Raw genomic sequence first — 19,462 nt, forward strand, 5'->3', positions numbered from 1 at the left:
TCCTGCTGAATGAAGTTAAAGTAACGATCCCTCTAATGTCAAAAACCCTTATTAAGCACGACTAAATCACTGCTCTGAACCTGAATACAACCCAGAAGAGTGTTTTTACGTCCTCACAAGAATAAACAATTAGAACACCTGGTCAACATCGTGAAAGTTTGAGTCGGTGTAGACAGAAAAACTAGCTGGTTACGGCTGGAAAAAGGAGCGAGGTTTGGGTTAAAACCAAGCGACTCCCTCCGAGCCTGAGAGATGAAGCCGAAGCGCCGAGAACTGCAGTTCCTTGTGTGTCCACTTGAGGCAGCCTCCAGCAGTGAGTCAGTCCCCATATCAGAATCAGAAAGGTTTACACATACAGGACTTTGTTTTGGCGCAGAACAATTAACACAGAAGTAGAATAAAAATAAGAAATAGAATAAGATAAAAATATAAAAAGCAATACGTATAATACAAAATATGTACAACAAAAAAAAAGAACAAATAATCTGTCTTACTGTACGGGTTGTTGCACTAACAGACCGTCCATCAAGTCTTTTCTGGGTGTGAAAATCTAGTTTTATTTGTCAGAATAATGAGCATCTATCTGTGTGTGTGTGTGTGTGTGTGTGTGTGCTCACCACACCTGCCTCATTAGCTCGTTCAGCGTTGGTCATACGGTGAGTTATTTGCAGAGGTGGGACGTAACGAAGTGCAAATACTTCGTTACTGTACTTAAGCAGATTTTTCAGGTATCTTTACTTTTTACTTTTACTCGACATTTGAACACAAAAATCTGTACGTTCGACTCCTCGCATTCAACAGGCTCGTTACTTTCGTTTGAATGTGAGGGGAATTATGTGTTATATTGATTGTGGTCTCTGCACGCAACACTGATTTCAAAGCTGTTAGAAATGGTCCAGGTGCTCATTTGGGACCTCAGTACGGTTCAGTCTTTATTATTCTGTCTGAAATTTGGCTTGCAGCAAAACCAGAAAGTGTCCAGAGATAATGAACAAAGAAAACTGTCCCAGTGTGCCGAGTGTTTTCGTTTTGCCCAGTTATTAAAAGAGGCGCCGTGTATCTGTGAAGTTCAAACTTCTGGTGTTGTTACAAAAAAGTTAATGTTCATCATTGGCAGTTTATAGTTTTATTTTATTTTAAGCTACAATGTTTAAGTTTTATTATCATCATAATTATTATTATTGTGAGGTTTAGCTTTGCACAGAAGTGGTCTGTAAAATGTCCTTCAGAGGAAAACTTTTGACTTTGTACTGAAGTACATTCAGAGCCATTCAGGACTTTCTTACTTTGACTTGAGTAAAGGAGTTGAATCAGTGTCTGTACTTGTACTTAAGTATAGAGTGTGTGCACTTTTGCCACCTCTGTTTATCTGTGACGTGCTGTGTGTGGGAGGCAGGACTGTTGTTGGCTTTTCTCACGGAGAAGACGTTTCAGACCGGTTATTTGAAACTACCTGTAACGTGTCATTCAACCAGCTCTCTCTCACCTGAGATTTGCCCCATTAGGTGGCGAGTGGCTTTTGTAGCGTGATAAATACAACATTAAACAACAACCTCTGCTACCATGGAGAGAATCTAATTCCATTAACTTCCTCGTTCACCAGCTGAGAAATATATAACTCTGCGTTTGCCAACCTCTCGCTCCTCTCCAGCTCCATCCTCGCGTCCAAATATGGTCACTTCCGGCTCCAGATAACAAACATGACGGCAGCAAAGTCCTGAACTTGTGACGTAACAGCTGGTATGTGCTTTATTTATAGTATGGTTAAAATACCTCCACTTGTTGCTAGTTAAATTACTGGTTACTAGTACATGGAAATTAAGAGACATAACATACCTGACTTTGCGTAAGTAATCAACCTTCAGCACGTAATCAAAAATAAATTCTACGTAGATTTTTTTTGCTTTCACGCTCCCGAGCTCTGGTCTTCTGAAAGTCCTGTTTTTTCTACCCGTCAATCAGCCCCAGCCTCCACCCAAATCAGATCGCTCTGCTCTACTTGCATCTTTTTCCCCGTCATAGTTTGGCGACTCGAGGTCGTCGCCTGAATACAAGCGTAAATATTGATAATAAACTGAAACACAGACGACCTACACAGCTGTATTGCTGTATTTTTGTGCGGACAGCCTCCCTCTTATAGTCAGCTCTGTGAGTCTTTATTAAACAGTCCTTATTCTAGTCATGGACTCTAATTGTGTTTCTCCGAAAGCCTGAACCTTTCCTGTCTTATTTCATCCCTCTGAACTCGGCACCCTGCGCTCCTAACATTTGAACGGGACAATTTGCAAGCAATGTTCAGTGATGCAAATGTTCAAAGAGATTGATTCTTTAAAATAAAGGCTAAAAAACAATCGACTAAGACGAGGTAAAATATCGGCCCCACACGATGATGACGTTACTGAGACTTTTGTGCTTTTACGTCCAAAAGAATGTCACGACCTCTTTAGTCGGCATAACGCCAGAACAGGCAGCAGGGCTTCCCTACGGTTCGGGTCGACGTGGGCGCAGCACTTTAGCAGAATGAACAAGAAAAGCTTAGACACGATTTTCTGTCATTTCCAGCCGCGCTGCTTCTCTCCTCTCGTCTGCTCTCTGATGACTGAATAATTCCAGCCAGAAAGGGTGGAAGAATAAGTCCAGGTGGTTGTTGTGGCCTCTCTCCCACAGCACTTGACTTTGTTGGAGGCAGAAGTGGATTATTGACTCAGGAGGATCGACAGGTACATCAGCCTCCCCTGCGCTGTGGGATTCTGTCAGCGCCGTCAGAGGTTTCTCCTGGGTTGCTGTTACCTGTCAGATATGATGCAGTGGAATTAAAACGGCCCGTTTAAACCTTCAGACTCAGATTATTGGTGGAGTTAAAAGCGTCTGAACTGAAGTGAGAGCTAGAACATTTGAAGCCGATGTCACACTTCAACTATACTCAATGAAACTGGCTACGTCAGCTGTGTAGCAGAGAGTAAGTGGTGTGTGTACGACATGTAGAAATGGGGATTGAACCGTTACTCTGGCCATTGTGTGTTGGAGACCATGTCCTCGCATAGGTACATTATCATTGTGTGCATAATCTTGCTTTTCCTGTCGTATACAGTGCAGAAAGCAAAGTCCTCAAACCACGTCTGACTCTAATGTTTCTCGCAGCAGCAGAACACAGCTTGTGTTCGGCGTCTCGGCTCCGGCCTCATCGCTCCTCACAGATTTATTTTACATGACATTTGAGGAGTGATGAGATCATATCTTAAACCCTCTGAGCCGGAGCCTGCAGGTGGATGCTGGGGTGGTGGTGGTGGTGCTGAAAGTATGAGTGCAGTACTGGTGCAGGGCGGCGGTGGCAATGACAGAGCAGAGGGAGAGAGCGGAGATCTTGCAGCTTGAATAGACGCCACATGGGGAGGAAGTGTTGTCAGGTGATGGCGGAGCTGCTGAACTAGCTCGCAGGTGTCGCTCCATTTATCGCATGCGTGTTTGGTATTCAAAGACTTCACTAATTATATGTAAAACTTCCAAACAGCACACAAAGCTCCTCTACAGGTTACAAATTATTTATGTGTAATGTTCAGGTGGCCGTTTATTATTACACCAAGGCGACCATGTTTTCTGAATCTTGACTAAGTTGTTTGAGTTCCTTGAACAGAACCATAAAGTTAAAGTAATAATCTTGAAGATTTTCATTTAAATAAACGTCTATTAAGTCTCTATCTCTCGCCAAATGATTTAACACAATGGTGACTGAGCCTACAGCCCACTGATGAAAGCCTTTGTATTTGCAGAATATAGTATTATTACAGACTGGGTGTCTGTGGCGACTTTCAATGAAAAAATCACAAGCGGCGCCCAGTTAGTGACGCGTTTTCCATCAGCCAGCAGTGGTTGGTCTGCCAGAGAGGGTAGGCGGAGCTAAGCGGCTGCTTTTCCGCTCTCTGCAAGTGTTGCGAGTAAACAGTAATCTGCTATGGCTGAACAAACAAAGAAAAGATGGATGACTACAGATACAACTTCAACAAGAAGTGAAAATCCAAAGAAGAAGAAACAAACTCGACGCTCAGATGAAGCAAACAGTCTGAAAAGGAAAGCGACAGAGGAAAGCGTTTTTTTAAAGATTTTATACAAACAAACTATGACATGAAGCCACTTGATATTTCCTCAGCACCTCCTCGTGTTTACGCGTCTGTGTGCAGAAAGCAGTCTCTGAAGGCTGGTCATCAGATAACGGCAGGCCGCCCGACTCTGCCATGAGAATAATAGGCTAATTTACGCAGCAGATGACCGATAAGTCCCAGAAACCTTTGTGGAGGATGGACGAATGCAGAAATCTCAGACACTTTTAATTAGGAGTGATGAATGCCAGCAGTACAGTACACTCTGCTGTAAACAGTCTTCCTAAACACAGGCCAGCCCTCCTTCTTTCTAAGAAACTGTATGCTCAATACGTGTCCCATTCGTCTTCATTACATCAATATCCTACATGTAATTTGTGTTAATTGTACCATCCATCAGGGCTGTCGCTCCCTCAGAGGACGTTGAGATCACGTCCTCAGCATTGTTTTCTGTCAATTTAGGGCTTGTTTGGAAGTTTGGCGTTTACATAGACGCATGTTTGACAGGCTGATTCGAGCATTAGTTTACGTTCTTCTTCACTGAGCCTTTTAGAGGAATAAAGAAGATGTTGATTTGAACTTTTACACATCAAGCACATCTCCTTATTTCCCAAACAAATTATTTATAACACCGATTGGATTATTTGAGAAATGCTTCGTCAGAAATATATAAACATTCCTATTTGACATTTTGCAGACGCTTTGTTTTCAGTGGATGAAATATACGAATAATCACTGAACCTCAGTAAGTCTACAATCCTGCTTCTGATGGCCATGAAAAATATTCAATTCAACCTGCAACCCAAATCAACAGTTTAACAGTCCTCTGAATTAATGTGCAAGTTGAAGTGGTGGAAGAAGTAGTCTGCTTCTTTGCTTGAGTTAAAGTAGAAGTCCTTCAAACAAAAGGAGCAGGTCGCCCCTGGAAAAGCTGCTGTCAGTCAAAGCTGGAGTTCTCTGTAATCAATAGAAGCAATATGAAATTGGTGCCATAGCTGTGGAGAAAGTTGTACAAACAGCTCGTGGTTTCACCCGTTCTACATTCCTACAACACCCAGAGTGCATTGCGCCCCTCCCTTTGAAAGGAACGGCCCAGCGAAAGACGCTGGCGTGAAATTACTCCTGTTTTCTAGTCAAGGACATTGATCGCTGCAGGCAACAGCTCAGAGCGGTCTAACAAATCTTCAGGTCTGCATTTCAAACCTGACGATTCTGAACGAGACATGACATCAGAGTCGGCGTCCTAGATTGAGGAAGTGTAGTTTAGCGAGCTCCTTGGCCTCCGCCAGATGATGCACTTGACGTAGTCTGGCGGAGGTTTTCCAGGGCCCGTTGGAGAAGCGGATCCTCCAAAGGCACAGAGAGAAATTGCATTTTTTCCTACCCTAATGGCATTAGCTCCCTGTAATACGACTGGGGTTGAAAATCAGGGAACTGGCCCTTTAAAGCAACTAAAAGAACATTAATTTTGTATTGACTTTAGCGCCCCCTGTGGACAGGAACGGTGGTGTTTACTGAAATTAAGACAAATTAGTGTTGTTCAGATATTGATCCAGATAGAACGTGCATTTGTTTTGCGTTAGGTACTAATCATCATCTGCAACTTGTAATTTGGGGTTTCTGGTAACAATAATGAGGTGGACCTGACACTGTGGGGCAGCTGGTCTGTTGGGACGTGTAATTCTTAGCATGGACGGGGATCGAATGATGAAGGGAACCCAACAAGTTTATTTAGATCTTTCTTCTACTGTAGCAACTGGGCATGGGAGCAATCTGGACTCTTCCCCAGCTGCTCTCAGAAGGAAGATCAGCACCTTGGACAGCTCCGTCGCGACGATTGTGCTACCATAATGCATAGAGGTTTTTGGGTTTGGTGCAGGCCGTTGATTTGATTCCACCATATTTTTGCAGGTTAGGAGGTTCAGATGGGCTTTGTGTACCTTATAGATCTGTTTACTGAAGGAACCTGTTAGGATGTGTTAGTGGTATAATCAATGCTAATGGACTCACTGTGAACCTCTCCCTCTCTTCTTTCTGACAGTGATGGAAGTGAGACCGGCCCGTGGATCCCTCTTCAGCTCCATGTCGCGGTGGAAAACATGAAGGAGGAAACTCAGCTGGCCCTGATAGCCAGAGAAGTTAATTCCATCAGACTTTACACCATGGGTCCTGATAGCATCAAAGTGTAAAACAACAATACAACGCCGCCTCCTCCTCTCTCCTCCTGTCCGTCCTCTCCGTCCTCTCTGTAACCCTGAGGAGGAAAACAACATTTCCTACTGGACGACTTACTCATGTGTTCGACTTTAAGACTGTTAACGACTACGACTGTTCTCCTGCCACTGCCCTTTTCCCTTTAAAAGCATATTTTTATAACAAATATTTATCTCTGCACATAGTGTGGATGAAACTGTGGATCCCCAAAGTTCCATTTGAGCACTCGAAGATTTCAATCTGATTGGATTAATAATTTTTTGCAGCTATGGATCTTGTCGGTTTTTCTATCAGGCTGCAGATGTTCCTCAGCACATGTATGGGACTTGACTTTTTAGGCACACCAGGTCAGTGGGCACGCTACCTCCGCTGGGACGCCAGCACACGTGGCGACCTCAGCTTCCAGTTTAAGACGGAGGTGTCCGAGGCGCTGCTGCTGTACTTTGATGACGGAGGCTACTGTGACTTTCTGCAGCTGGCAGTGGTGGAGGGTCGACTGCAGCTGCGTTTCAGCATCGACTGCGCTGAGACCACGGTGGTGTCCGACCGACGGGTGGATGATGGCAGCTGGCACTTTGCCACTCTGAGCAGATATAACCTGCGCACGGTGATGATTCTCGACGGCCAAGTCAAAGCAGACGAAGTGCGGCCTCAGCGTCTGTTCATGAAAATCATCAGCGACCTGTTCCTGGGTGGAGTTCCTCAGGATATCCACAGTGCTGCGCTCACACTGCCCACGGTGCGGAACATGCAGCCCTTTAGGGGCTCAATCACAGACCTCAAATACGGCGTCTCGCAGCCCCTGTTCCTGGGAAGCCTTAAGGTGCCCCTGGAGTCGGAAGGATGGTGCACGGTGAACCCGTGCGAGAACGGCGGGACGTGCTCGGTGGTGGATGGAGAGCCGGTGTGTGACTGCTCCAAAACAGAATACAAGGGCCGCTTCTGCAGTGAAGGTAACACGCCTTTAACATTGATACCAGAAAAATCACATATTACAGATATGGCAGAAAATGTACTGATTTTTTTACCACATGGATTTTGCTTCCATTTTGCACAGATATGACTGTGCAAAGGTACTCATGAGGTTGCTTTGGTAAAAAAAGAAATGCCTTTCTTAAAGATTCTTTTACATTATTAAACATTCAAACACGGCGGCCATTTTCCCTCTGAAGTCACAGCCTGGGTGGAAAGTCCAACTGCTGCTATAATGTTGTGCTGTCGTGCTCCAGGTCGTCAGTCGTACAAATGCCAAGACTCAGACGCCTCCATCAGGACGTATTTCACAGTAAAAGAACTATTTGACAACCCATTAAGTAGAGTTAAGGCAACAGTTTATGCTAACATTTAGCATCTTCCTTACCTAGCTAACATTATGTTAGCAAGGAGGTATTTAAATGCTATTGTAAGCTGTTGTCTAATGGGTTATCAAATAGCCTTGAAGAACGGCCCTCTGCCCCTCCAGATTTTCAGTTGCTGATCAATCTAGAAGCAGTGAAATGATAACAAACAGTTTGATTTCCTTTGTTTGTACGACTGCAGCCTGGCACACCGCAGAAAGACAATAAAACAACAGTTGAGCTTCTAACCCTCAAAGTGACGTCAGTGGATAATGGCTGCCATGTGGACCTGCGTCTGCTCAGCTGTGATGCTACATGCGCAGACAGCCAATGACATCATTTCTAAATCACCAGACGCTTTGTTTTCTGCATTTTGTTGTGTATTTGAAAAACACCTCTAAGTCTCTGTTGGGCCCATTTCAGCCCCATAAAATTGGTTGAATTAAGGAAATGACGCATTCAATCAATCAGTTTCCCAAATTGAGAACTGCTTCTTGTGAAGCTGCAGCAGTTCAGCCTGGAACAATCACATTTTATATTGTTGTTGTTTGTGTTTCCCCTTCAATGGTCCGACCGATTGGTGTTGATTTTTTATCCTGTTACCTTACAGGAATGTTAATGAACAGCTTCACCACCTTGAAGGTCACAATGTTCCCACATAAGTTGGCTTTTTAACTCTCAAGTCTAACGATTGATTCTGTTATTACACCAGGTATCATGGGCTTTGAGGCAGTTTGACTTTGTGGGCTTGCTTGCCTTTCCCAGTGATTGCTATTGCCGCTGTGTGTGTGCGTGTGTGTGTGCGTGTGTGTGTGCATGCGTGTGTGTCTGAGCTGCAAAATCAGAAAGCTAATCTAAGCACGGTTATCCAGCGAGGCGCAGGTTAATGACATCGGTCCTGCAGGCAGTGATAAGGACGCCTGCAGAGAGAATGGGGCCTCCTGAGCCCCCTTTCTTCACCCAATCACAAGACGGCAGGTGTTTTATATCACATCCTTTTGTGCTGACAATTTTGCCTGAGCTGTGTTTCAATCGCTCTACAGCTGGCTGTACCCAGACCAAAATTGATTCTTATTAAAAGAAAGCCCTCTGCTCGCTCCCCCCTCATGTATTTCCTGCCTGCAGGCCAAATAAAAGCTACTTTCACTGGCTTTATATAGAAACTTGGATTTCCTGGGATTTGATGACTCGTGAGCTCGGGACGCTCTGTGATAATGTCCTTTTGTTGTGGTAATTGGTGAACATGCAGTCGGCACATGAAATACATTCTGCATTTTTTCTGTGCTCTTAAAAAACTATTGTGCTGTGCTTGATTATTCACAATCAATACGCGTTCTTCAGGCTCTGCAAACTAGCCGCTACACAATAATCAGAGTCCTCATGAGATAATCAATAGCACTTAGATGAGAAGAACTGTCCCTTTAATTAATTCAGATCAGAGGTGATTTGTTTTAATGTATTTATTCTGTTATTTTCCATCTTTAACTTTCCTCCTTCGCCTCTCACAAATATGGAATTTACATCCCATTTGGACCGAAGCCAAATCCCCGCCGTGCAGACAAAAGGCCACAGGATCTGGAATTTAAAGATTAGGTTTTTTTTATCTGTCTCTGCCGGTGTTTGAAATAAAGGCGAGGCAGGGTGGGGGCTGGTGCTGGTGCTTATCCTCCTCTCCGTGTCTTGAGGTGGCTGAGCTGTTTTTCCTTTGCTCAGCTGATTGACTGGCTGGCATTTAACTGACAGAGCAGGGTCCTCGGGTAGAAATGTCTGCGCTCGAGTTCCTCCTCTTTTAGCTGTCTGTCACCGCAGACACTCGAGAGCAGCAGAAGACTAGCTGGTGTGTGGAGTTTGTGGGAAAATGTGCGAGCTCAGCCGCTGCTTTTGTCAAGACATCAGAGAAGTGGAGGAGAAGCTGCAGCTGCCGACTGGAACTGAGTGGAGAAGCCAACACTTCCGACCTCTGCTCTGAGTACAAGTCAAACATACGCAGGAGTTCTGTTCTTGTTTAACAGAATTACATGGTCTGATTATGTTTGCCATACCACCATGTTCTATCTATGAGAGTATAAATAAGGCTAACGTGGTATTTTTAAACCTGGGTCTTATTTCTACATGTTTTGGTTTGCATAAAATGTTTTGGAATTGCTCCTGTAGACGGATTCAGCCGACAAAGAGTCTATAATGGCTGCAACATAATCCTTGGGGATTACGTGCGTCCTCTAAAAGTTCTTGTGTTTTCCACTGACAGGCTCAGATTGTTATTCTAAGTGTCTGACAACATTACAGAAAGGATCCCTACAGAGACAGACCTTTGGTTAAAGAGTAACAGCCTTTTTTTAAATCAAAAAGCAGCCGTTAAATCGCTCTTTTCAAATCCACCAAACTCCATTGGTGAAAACAGTCATTTTACCTTGCAGAACACGGGGCAGGTGGCTGCTCTACTGCTTTCCTTGATTGGTTCATTTGTTTGTCTTGTGTGAGTTTGGTGATTTTAATGGTTAGTTTGGATCCAACACAATATTTGTGTATCACACAGCAGCATCGACTGAGGCGGCGGTAGACCAGTAACTCGCGTTCTCTGCAAGGTAAAACAACCGTTTTGTCAATGGAGTCTGGTGGCTTTTAAGATGCTGCTTTAACTTCTGTTTCTGGTTTCAAAAACAGCATCTTATACTTTTAAAAATGTTTATCTCTGCAGGGATTCTTTTTTAATGTTGGCACTTCAAATAACCATCTGATTGTCAGTGGCAAAAAGTAGAACTTTTAGGAGATGTACTTCTACGTTGCAGCCATTGCAGCCTGTTTTTTGGGTGGGAGCTCTACTTTATATATGTAATATATATAAATATGACCCCCACCTCTAAACTTTGAGGATATCTGCTGTCAGACTTGCAGATTCCACATGCACACCGTTTCTCCTTGTTCTGATGCTTGACAGGCCTCCTGCGCCTAGCAACGGTTGCTAATATGGGATTGGACAGTGGCCGTTCAAGGGAGGGTCCAAAACTTCATTGCAATTTTTCTCAAGTCCTCATTTTAAAAGATCTTAAGGGGACGTGTTGTGGAAGGCTTTATCCTCTGGGAAACATGAATGTGTTCAGCGAGTCTCATGTCAATCTGCTCATCTGATCGTGTAGTATTCATCTTATGGAAAGCAGTCATATACTATCTTTTACATTTCCTGTGTCGCGTTTATGCTCAGCTGATTTTCCCTAATACTAACGTTATAGCTTGTAAAGGTTTTAAAGGGGGATTCCACCTTAAAATGCTGCATAAGATCAAAATGGATCAAAGGGAAGTTTCCTTTCTTTGGGCTTTAAAATCATCAGGACTCGTTCTCTGAGGACCATGAATATCCACAGCAGAATATCCACAGCAAATCCATCATTAAAACGAACCAATAAAAGCCCATAAAACAACATAAATCCAGTGTAAAGGTTGAGGCAGGTTTGGTGTCGTTCATTCATTATTAAATGGGCTTCCACTGTTACAAAATGCTTCTATTTACAGCCTCTAACACGATTTCCTCGAGTGTCAGATCCAGTTTTATAATACGTTGTTCTGCCACTATTTATGGCCTGATTTAGTTGAGAGGCGTTTGAATATGGCGTACAAGTATCCCAACTTTACATCTATAGGCATCGCTACATACAGCATCCTCCCACTCCCTCATCCTCTCTCACATCTCTCCTTAAAACACGCACACGCCTCCCCCCGCCCTGCAGCTCCTCAGCGCTGTGAAGCGTGACTCTGTGAGACATCGATGTGAGGGCACCGCTGACCCTCGTAGGTTGATCGGCCTCTTTTCCCAACCTTGATTTACTGCCTCCACATTGGGACCGGTTCCCGGTGTTGATTTACGTCTGGCTCTCTCCCTCTCTCTCTCTCTCTCTCGCCTGTCTGCCTCCTGCGAGGCGTGATAGGTGAGAGGAAGCAGGAAACTCAAGCAGCCCTCAGAGAATTCGGATTGTTGATTGTTGAGGGATAAATAACGGGCGTAATGAGGCTGGTGGAGGTGGGGTGCTTGTTTTTTGAATACATCAGGGAGAGAATATGACATGGCAAAATTAACAAGACATGAACCTGTACCCTCAGTATAATGAGCTCTGACACTCAGGTTCATGACTACTATTCTGTTACTCATGTTTAACTCAGAAGGATTTATCACCCAAAATATCCTCGTTACAAACGAAGTCACTGATGAAACTGTAAATAAAGAATCTTATTAGCTTTAATTCAGGTTTTCATGGCTTTGATTCTAATTCCAAGATTGTATGAAATCAGCTTTAAGTTTAAACGAAATCAAAAGCAGGTCAACCTTCAAAGAGGACACAGTGTAGCTTAACTTTAGCACGCAGCTTTATTTTTGGAGACTCGATGGTCACTGCTGAAATCAGAGATGAAAAAAAAGTCTTTAAATAATCCTCCTGCTTCCCTGACGTCACCGATGTGGGAACATTTTGCCTCCTCTCATAGACTCGGTAGTCTACAAGCACAAACGTGGAATTGACTACATTTATGTGCGCTCAATCATCGGCTATAGTCTGACGACGATACAGCCTCTGGGCACTACATTGAACATGTCGGGGCATGTAGCCGGCGGTTAGCGATAAACGACTTTCATTTCCGTGTGCTGCATTGTTACAGAAAAAGTTTAATTAAGTTTGCTGAAATAACAACATCATGATGCAGATTAGTAACAAGTCAACGTGAAGCTTTGTCAGGTCTGTCCTCAAGAGGAGAAGATAACTACTTTAACAAGACGAGTTTGTTGAGCGGAGGGCGGAGCCATCATTTCTGATGCATTTAAGGAAGTTGGGAAATCTAATCTAGTTACGTTACAACAAAAAAGAGATCCGAGTACTCTAACGGATTATTTTGTAACATGTTACCCCAAACACTGTTAATGACACAAATAACTGACAGTTATGCAAACTACAGTAAAAACCCAACTAAGATTCTGAATGTGTTTACGTGTTAAATATTTACGTGTCCAAATATTCGTAACAGGAAACTCCAGTTTAGTTTTCTTTGGTTAAAGTCGAAGAACAAACTTAAAACTCTTGGAGGTCATAGAGTTCTTAAAATATCAACAGAATTCATGTTTTAAATTAAGTGTTAAATAATTTGATCTCCCAAGTACTGATTCATAAACAGGCTGAGGCACACATGTCTGAGGAGTGAGGCATTCTGGGAGATGCAATGTCTCCAATGGCTGCCAATCCTGTACGGGCCTGCAGCAACCCCTCTGATCCCACACACAGTATAAGCTACATAAAAACGTTTATGTTGATTTATACAAATCTAAAGACAGATGTTTTTCTTTACCATGACATCATATATGTTCGGACCCCTGGCCACATGCTGGAACAGCCACAATGTGCACAGCGGCCTTCTCCTTTAAATATAACTCAGTTCTTTGGCAATGAGAATAAAGTTGAAAAAAGAGAAACAGAACTTCACCTCCACAGTTCAACCTTTCACACACCTGTGGAGTCGGAGCCTTTGCCTGTTCATCAATGACCAGAGCAAACAAGACGGCGAGCTCCTCTTCTCTTTAATTAACGATTCATTGATGAAGTCACTGAGTGGGAGAAGCTCGCAGGACTGCTGAGTCTGTTGGGGAGAGTTGGTGATGTAGAGGAAGACGGTGGTCGAGATCTAGATTAAAGCGACTCACCTGGCCGATGTCATGAGCACACTTGAGAGCAAACTGTAGGTTTGCTGTCATGTGTGCGTTTGCATTCATGTTACTGTTTATTTTAAACGCTCATTTGGACGTAGAGAAAACACTACACAAACACCTGAGTGAGTGATGTCACAGGACGTGTAACCTGCAGCTTTGCAGTAGCAGAGAAACGTCTTCAGTCATCAGAGTAACTTATTTAGATGGACGGCCTGTTTGCTCCCCTTTAAATCACATGATGATCAAATCCACACATTTAGTCCGTGCTTATTGAAAACCAAATAATTATTTACAGCAAAGGTGCAACCATTGATCACTTAGTGTCACGTATCAAATTAACTTTCAAGACCAAACCTGAAAGTTCTCTGACTCCAGTTTATTACAGATAATAATTATAGATATTATATTGAGCCAGACTTTGGAAGTAAAACATCTTAAAGATTCAGATGTTTAAATGTTGAGATGAAGACGAATGAAAGAATAAAAAATAGTTGAATACACTCTGTGACCTCGCTGTGTAACACAGATCGCAAATCTATAACGATCAGGTCTCTCATCGTCATCATAATAATAATAACTTTATTTATTTAGCACTCATCTAAACATGGTTACAAAGAGCTTTACAGAATACATAGATTAGAACAAAATTAAAACAGTTTAAAAGTGCTTCATAAAATATACAATATAAAAAAAAGTTATCAACCAATCAATCATTAAAAAAGGCCTCCTATAAAAATATGTTTTAAAAACAGGTAATGAGCCTGATATCACAACAATCATACAAATCCATTTCCTGGTTTCTACTTCTCACTGAAAGAAAACTGAATATATTTGAGTTGAGGACAAAACACGACGTTCTCGGGCGTTGCTTATTATTACATATTTCCCATTTTTTGATTTCATGAATCTCAATTTACAGATGCTACATAAAAATGAGGAGCATGCTTGAGAGAGAAGTGCGCAACCGGATATTAGTACGAGAAGTGTTCTGGTTTCCGTTTAATGTTGTAGTAAGTTTGTAATTTGAGAAGTATTGACCAATCACGTGTCAGCAGGCTGCAGGAGAAACAGGCCGTGGGGAGAGAGAAAGTTGGGGTAACGTAATCCGCCCCAACGACATCCCGGCTTAGTTAATCTCTATAAACAGACTCAGCTAACAATCTGTTCTAGATCTAAAGTTCAACTTGAGACAATTCTGCCTGACGCTGTGTCACGAAAGCGTTCAGCGTTTAGATTTCCCAACCTCCTTGAATGCATCATAAACGATGGATCCCACCTCCGTTCAACAAACGTCTCATGTTAAAGTAGTGTTCTTCTCCTCTTGAGGACAGACCTGACAAAGCTTCATGTTGTTCCTAATCTGCATCATGATGTTGTTCTTTCAGCAAACTGAAGAGCCGTTAATTAAAGTCGATCACAAGAAAATCTGTTTCTGTTTGGGCTTCATCCCGCTGCAGTAAGCCAGAGTGCAGCCTCTGTGTAACTTCCTGTTTACAGTGAGACTGAGACTCAGCACAGACAGATGAACGGGCGCTCCTCCGGGGGATGGGATGAACCGAGAGATGACAGTGTTTATTTAGCAGACACATCTGGAGGGAGGATTTACCTTCACTTTGATCTGAACACACGGTCGCTTCTCGAGCTGCTGACTGGACTGTAAACAATGCAGCGCACGGAGAAGGAAGATGTTATCTCTAAACCTTAATGCCCAAAATCTTTAAAAACATACTCGCTTCCTTCTCCAGCTCCAGACGATGGACTGATATAGAAAATATGTCTTTAAAACTCAGCTCAAAGATAGTAATAACTCACACAAACAAGAAAGCTTCCCCTCTTTTGCTCACTGGTTCGCTCTCTAACAAGTGTGAGCGTCGTGCTGCAGACGCCCGGCCGTCAGTCCACCAGCTGTAGCCGTGGATCCCCAACAGGAGCAGATGGCCCCGGCCGCCCGTATGTTCATACCAACATGAAACATGGCTGCTGGTGCAATCGTTCAGCGAGGAGGTGATGGCTGTTACAATCATGATGATGAAAAGAGTAATAATAAAGCCATGACTCAATCCCTTATCCTGTAGGACGTGTGTGTGTGTGTGTGCGCGTGCCGGTTTACCTTCCATGTTAATAACGTGCAGAAAACAATCCTGCAGCGATGAAAGAAGGCAGAATTTGAAATACCCCATTAATCACGGCGCTCTCCCACTTTATCCAACACATCGTGAATCATCCCTTTAAGTAATCCACTTTCAGCTCTAATCCCCCGCTATCCTCGCCTCACCTTTCGGGTATTGAATTAAAAGCGAGAGTCATACTCTCACCTAGATTATGCATTCACTGATTAATAAATAAGTTTGTCAAAGCGCCGGTGACTCATCCTAAAGAACGGTGATCTGGATTTCACACTGAGGAGGAATTTCTCAGGGGAGCCGGAGGATATAGATTTGTTACTTTGAGAACACAGAGGGAGATGTCTCCGAGCCCCCTGATACAGTAATTGTATTGAGTTAAATGCCGGCGACTCTGCCGCTGGGAATTGTACCTGTGACTGTTTGATTGGTACCTTATTAAATATGTATGCCTTTTTATCCCCATCTCTTTCTCCATCCACACACAAACACATGAAAGCCTGATGACGGAAACACGACACAGGGGAAGTAAATAGTCAAAGGAAGTAGGTCAAGATCGAGAACAAAATAATGACAGAGCAGGAGGGACGCGAGTGAACGCAGCCGATCATCAGGAGAGGGAGATTGAGCTTTGAATGATGGATTAGTCAGAGAGTCAAAGTAGAGAGAGAGCGAGAGAGAGAGAGAGAAGTGAAAGATGGATTTGTTAATCTCTTCTCTTCTTTTTATCTACTCTCTCCCCAAAGGGTTAGGAGTCTCTCTTTAATCGTTCCACCATGACGGGCATGGATCTGCATGTTCTCGCTCCAAACTCGTCACATACGGCAGCTTGGACGGTGGCTCTAAAACACGGCAGTTAATGTTCAACTCTTTTTTTAGACACTTTCCTCGTGATACATGTTTTGTTGTGCGATTCTATTCGGGTGTTGTGGTTCAATCAAGTCATACTACAAGTCAGTGTCTGTTAGCAACAAAACCAACATGTGTTTGTACTTACTGAAACCCAAACCATGATCTTTAGCCTTTAACCTAACCAAGTTCTGGTGCCCAGACCAAACGGTGTCTGCTTCCAACTCGTCAAACACTGCAGATGGGTCACTGGTCCTGAGCTCTATCTTGGTACAGTGTCAGTTTGGCACAGCAGTCAACGTAGCTACGATTAATCTGCAACTTCTGTTAAAGTCGAGGTGAAATGAAAAATGTCATTTTAATCCTTTTAGATCACATCCCCGGTAATATTGTGCATCTATTTGACAATATCGGCCAAAAAAAATACAGAAAATCAGTTTTTTCGTATTATTATATCAAAATCTGATCATTTTTTCTTCCGGTAAAACTAAATTTCACGCGTGCTTACATAAGTTAGCACCAAACAATTTCAAGCAATCAATCTGCAACATTTAGCCGCAGAGCACCAAGAACGCTCGGTCAGTTAGCTAGCTACTGCGCTGTGGAGAACGTCTGTCTACGCCCACTTCTCAACGATCAAATCAAATCCCTCTAATGATATGTCCCGCCTGCACGTCCTGTTTCACTCGGAAATACGTCACGATACGGAAGCTAGATACTCTAGAAATGCCGAAAATACATTTATTTGCTTGCAACGTTTCGGTGCTCGACCTTCATCAGGCAAACATGAACCGAGCACCGAAACGTTGCAAATAAATGTATTTTCTGCAAGTTGGACAGCGTGCAGGTTTGATGGATTGTTTTCCTCTCCAGTGCACCTGTCCTATGGAACACATGTGCAGTTTTTCTCTACTATAAATAAAGGCAGAAAAAGCCCCAAAAAATGTTTAAGATTTTGACTTTTGAATGTGCAACAAGCAAAGAGATACGGTCCTGAAAAAGTCCACTTTTGTTTGGTTTAGACGTCAACTACTTTACATTAAAAGATCATGGTTTGGGCTTGAATAAGTACAAACGTGTGTCTGCCAGTAACCTACGTATATCATGTTACTAATACAGCTAATATGATCTAACTAATGTATGTGCGTTACCTGGATAATATGCCTTACATAACTTAAAGAAATCAAGAAGTTAAAAGTCCTCTTTGTGTGACCCGTCCGTCAACACTGACCGCCACCTCAGCAGACATCCGTGCTCTTTATAGTCACCTGACTTTAACTGATCGCTGACAGCATCTGGAAATGATGCTATAAGGATTATAAAGTTTTCCTGCATTTGATAAGTTATGTTATCATGTTGCAAAACCTCTGAAGGCCAGTTCAAACCAAAGATTCACTGATGCCTGGCCCGCACTAAAAGATGTTTAAAATCTTAACGGATGTGTAAAATGAGAGAGAGCCACACATGACGACAATAATGATAGATTGAACAGCTTTGTTCCTGTAGTGTGTGGAGAGCAACGATATGACCCTAAGAGCACACCACACGCTAACAGATTCATTAATCAACAACCAGAGTCCGACTCTCACGGCTGGAAATTTCACCAAATCTCTGGCGGTCAAACGAGACTTCAGAGTAAACAAACATGGCGGACGACGGGCAGGAAGAATTGGTGATGATAGTTTATGATGAAAAAAGAACAAACTGTGGATGAAGTGGTGGAGACAGCGTGAACACGTGCTGTACATGTTACTTTATGCTGCACGTTTGCTTTTGTCGCCATGGCTGCGGTTGTTGTTTTTCATGCTGCAGTCAGCTCGCTTCCTGATTGGCTATCATTTGGTTCCATGTGACGATCCACAGAGAGCGTGCTCGGCTGTCCTTGGGGTTCCCCAACACAACATGATATCAGATCGTAAATATTTAACATGTTAAATATTTATTATTTGAAATCAGTGCTGCCACAACGTTCTTGACGAGCAGATCGGAACATCTTGAGAGATCATCTAGAACCATCAAACAATCGGGACTTTGCTTACGATTGTCTGATAGTGTGTACCCCTCTTACGAGATGAGGTGAAACTTCCAACTGTATGTAAAGCACCGATCTGCTTGTTCTGAAACCGGCTTTTCAGGTTTTTATGTAGCTTGATATAATTTGTAGCGTCTTCAGATGTGTAGCAGGAACGAGAGAGGGAGTTACCCATGACAGTTGCATTTAAAGTACTGATGAAGCTGCAAAAACACCCTCAAAAAACAGAGGGTTAGGATTTCAAAGCAGTGCTTCATCAGACTGTAGTTTAGGCAAACTTGCGCGGTGAATCCTTTTAACCAAAACGAATACAAGTTTCTAAGACTCGTCCACAAAATGTCCTCACAGTGCAGAAATGTCCTCTCCACAGTCGCCTGAAAGCGGTCCTCACAAAGAAAGCAAAACAAACCCTCTGGTATGAGCGTTCGTACACATTTAATCTGCTCTAATCTCCTTCTATCAAGAGTTGCTCTTCTGTCCGTATTCAGTCCCGAGTTCAATGCTGTGGAAATCTCTAAATAATCAACTGGTTCAGAAAAGACAGAGGAATTAAAGCTTTAGCAAGATTATCCCAACATGCACACACACACACACACACACACACACACACACACACAGCCTTCCTCCCAGATGACCGCATGACCAGCTCATTCCACGTTGGCGCGCAGCTGACACAAGTCCTCAGTTTAAACTGAATTAATATTTAATGCATATCTGATTGACTTCCATCTGCCTGTGTTCACATTAACAGTCTAACACGCCCAATTAGGCCCTGAGAGGAACATTTAATGCATCTCAACTCAATTACTTTTTATTAATTTTACAGCTACTTCATGTCTGTGAGGGTCTGACTTCATAATGCAAAAGAACATATATCTCAATAATCAAAGAAAAGTAATGTTGATGATGAACGTTGTGTGATTTCTGCACCTTTAAACGCTTGTAGGGGCCTTTTGAAGGTTTACACTAAGGCCGGAGATATACTCGCTTTTTAACCTTGCGTTCGCGCACACAACAGGCTGCGTCATGAACGTAATTGTTTACATACTTGTCATTGCACTACATGTCTTACTGGAGGATACCTCTAGAGGGCGCACCGGAGAGCTCAGGCCGTATGCAACTAC

The 19,462-nt window shown here is 43.0% G+C and overlaps 1 protein-coding gene across 1 annotated transcript in view; it reads left to right on the top strand.

Moving 5' to 3' along the window:
• The window catches only part of LOC138590770 (neurexin-3a-like), an 87,392-nt gene that overhangs the window by 7,736 nt on the left and 60,194 nt on the right, over nucleotides 1-19,462 (top strand). Inside the window, exon 2 of the mRNA XM_069661126.1 lies at nucleotides 6,139-7,264. Coding sequence (XP_069517227.1) covers nucleotides 6,580-7,264 — 685 coding nt within the window. The 5' untranslated portion in view covers nucleotides 6,139-6,579. The remainder of the gene's footprint in view (nucleotides 1-6,138; nucleotides 7,265-19,462) is intronic.

The sequence above is a fragment of the Semicossyphus pulcher genome, unplaced genomic scaffold (genome assembly GCF_022749685.1).
Source record: "Semicossyphus pulcher isolate SPU_LCO1_2020_fin unplaced genomic scaffold, fSemPul1.0.p SCAF_14, whole genome shotgun sequence".
Classification (NCBI taxonomy): Eukaryota; Metazoa; Chordata; class Actinopteri; order Labriformes; family Labridae; genus Semicossyphus; species Semicossyphus pulcher.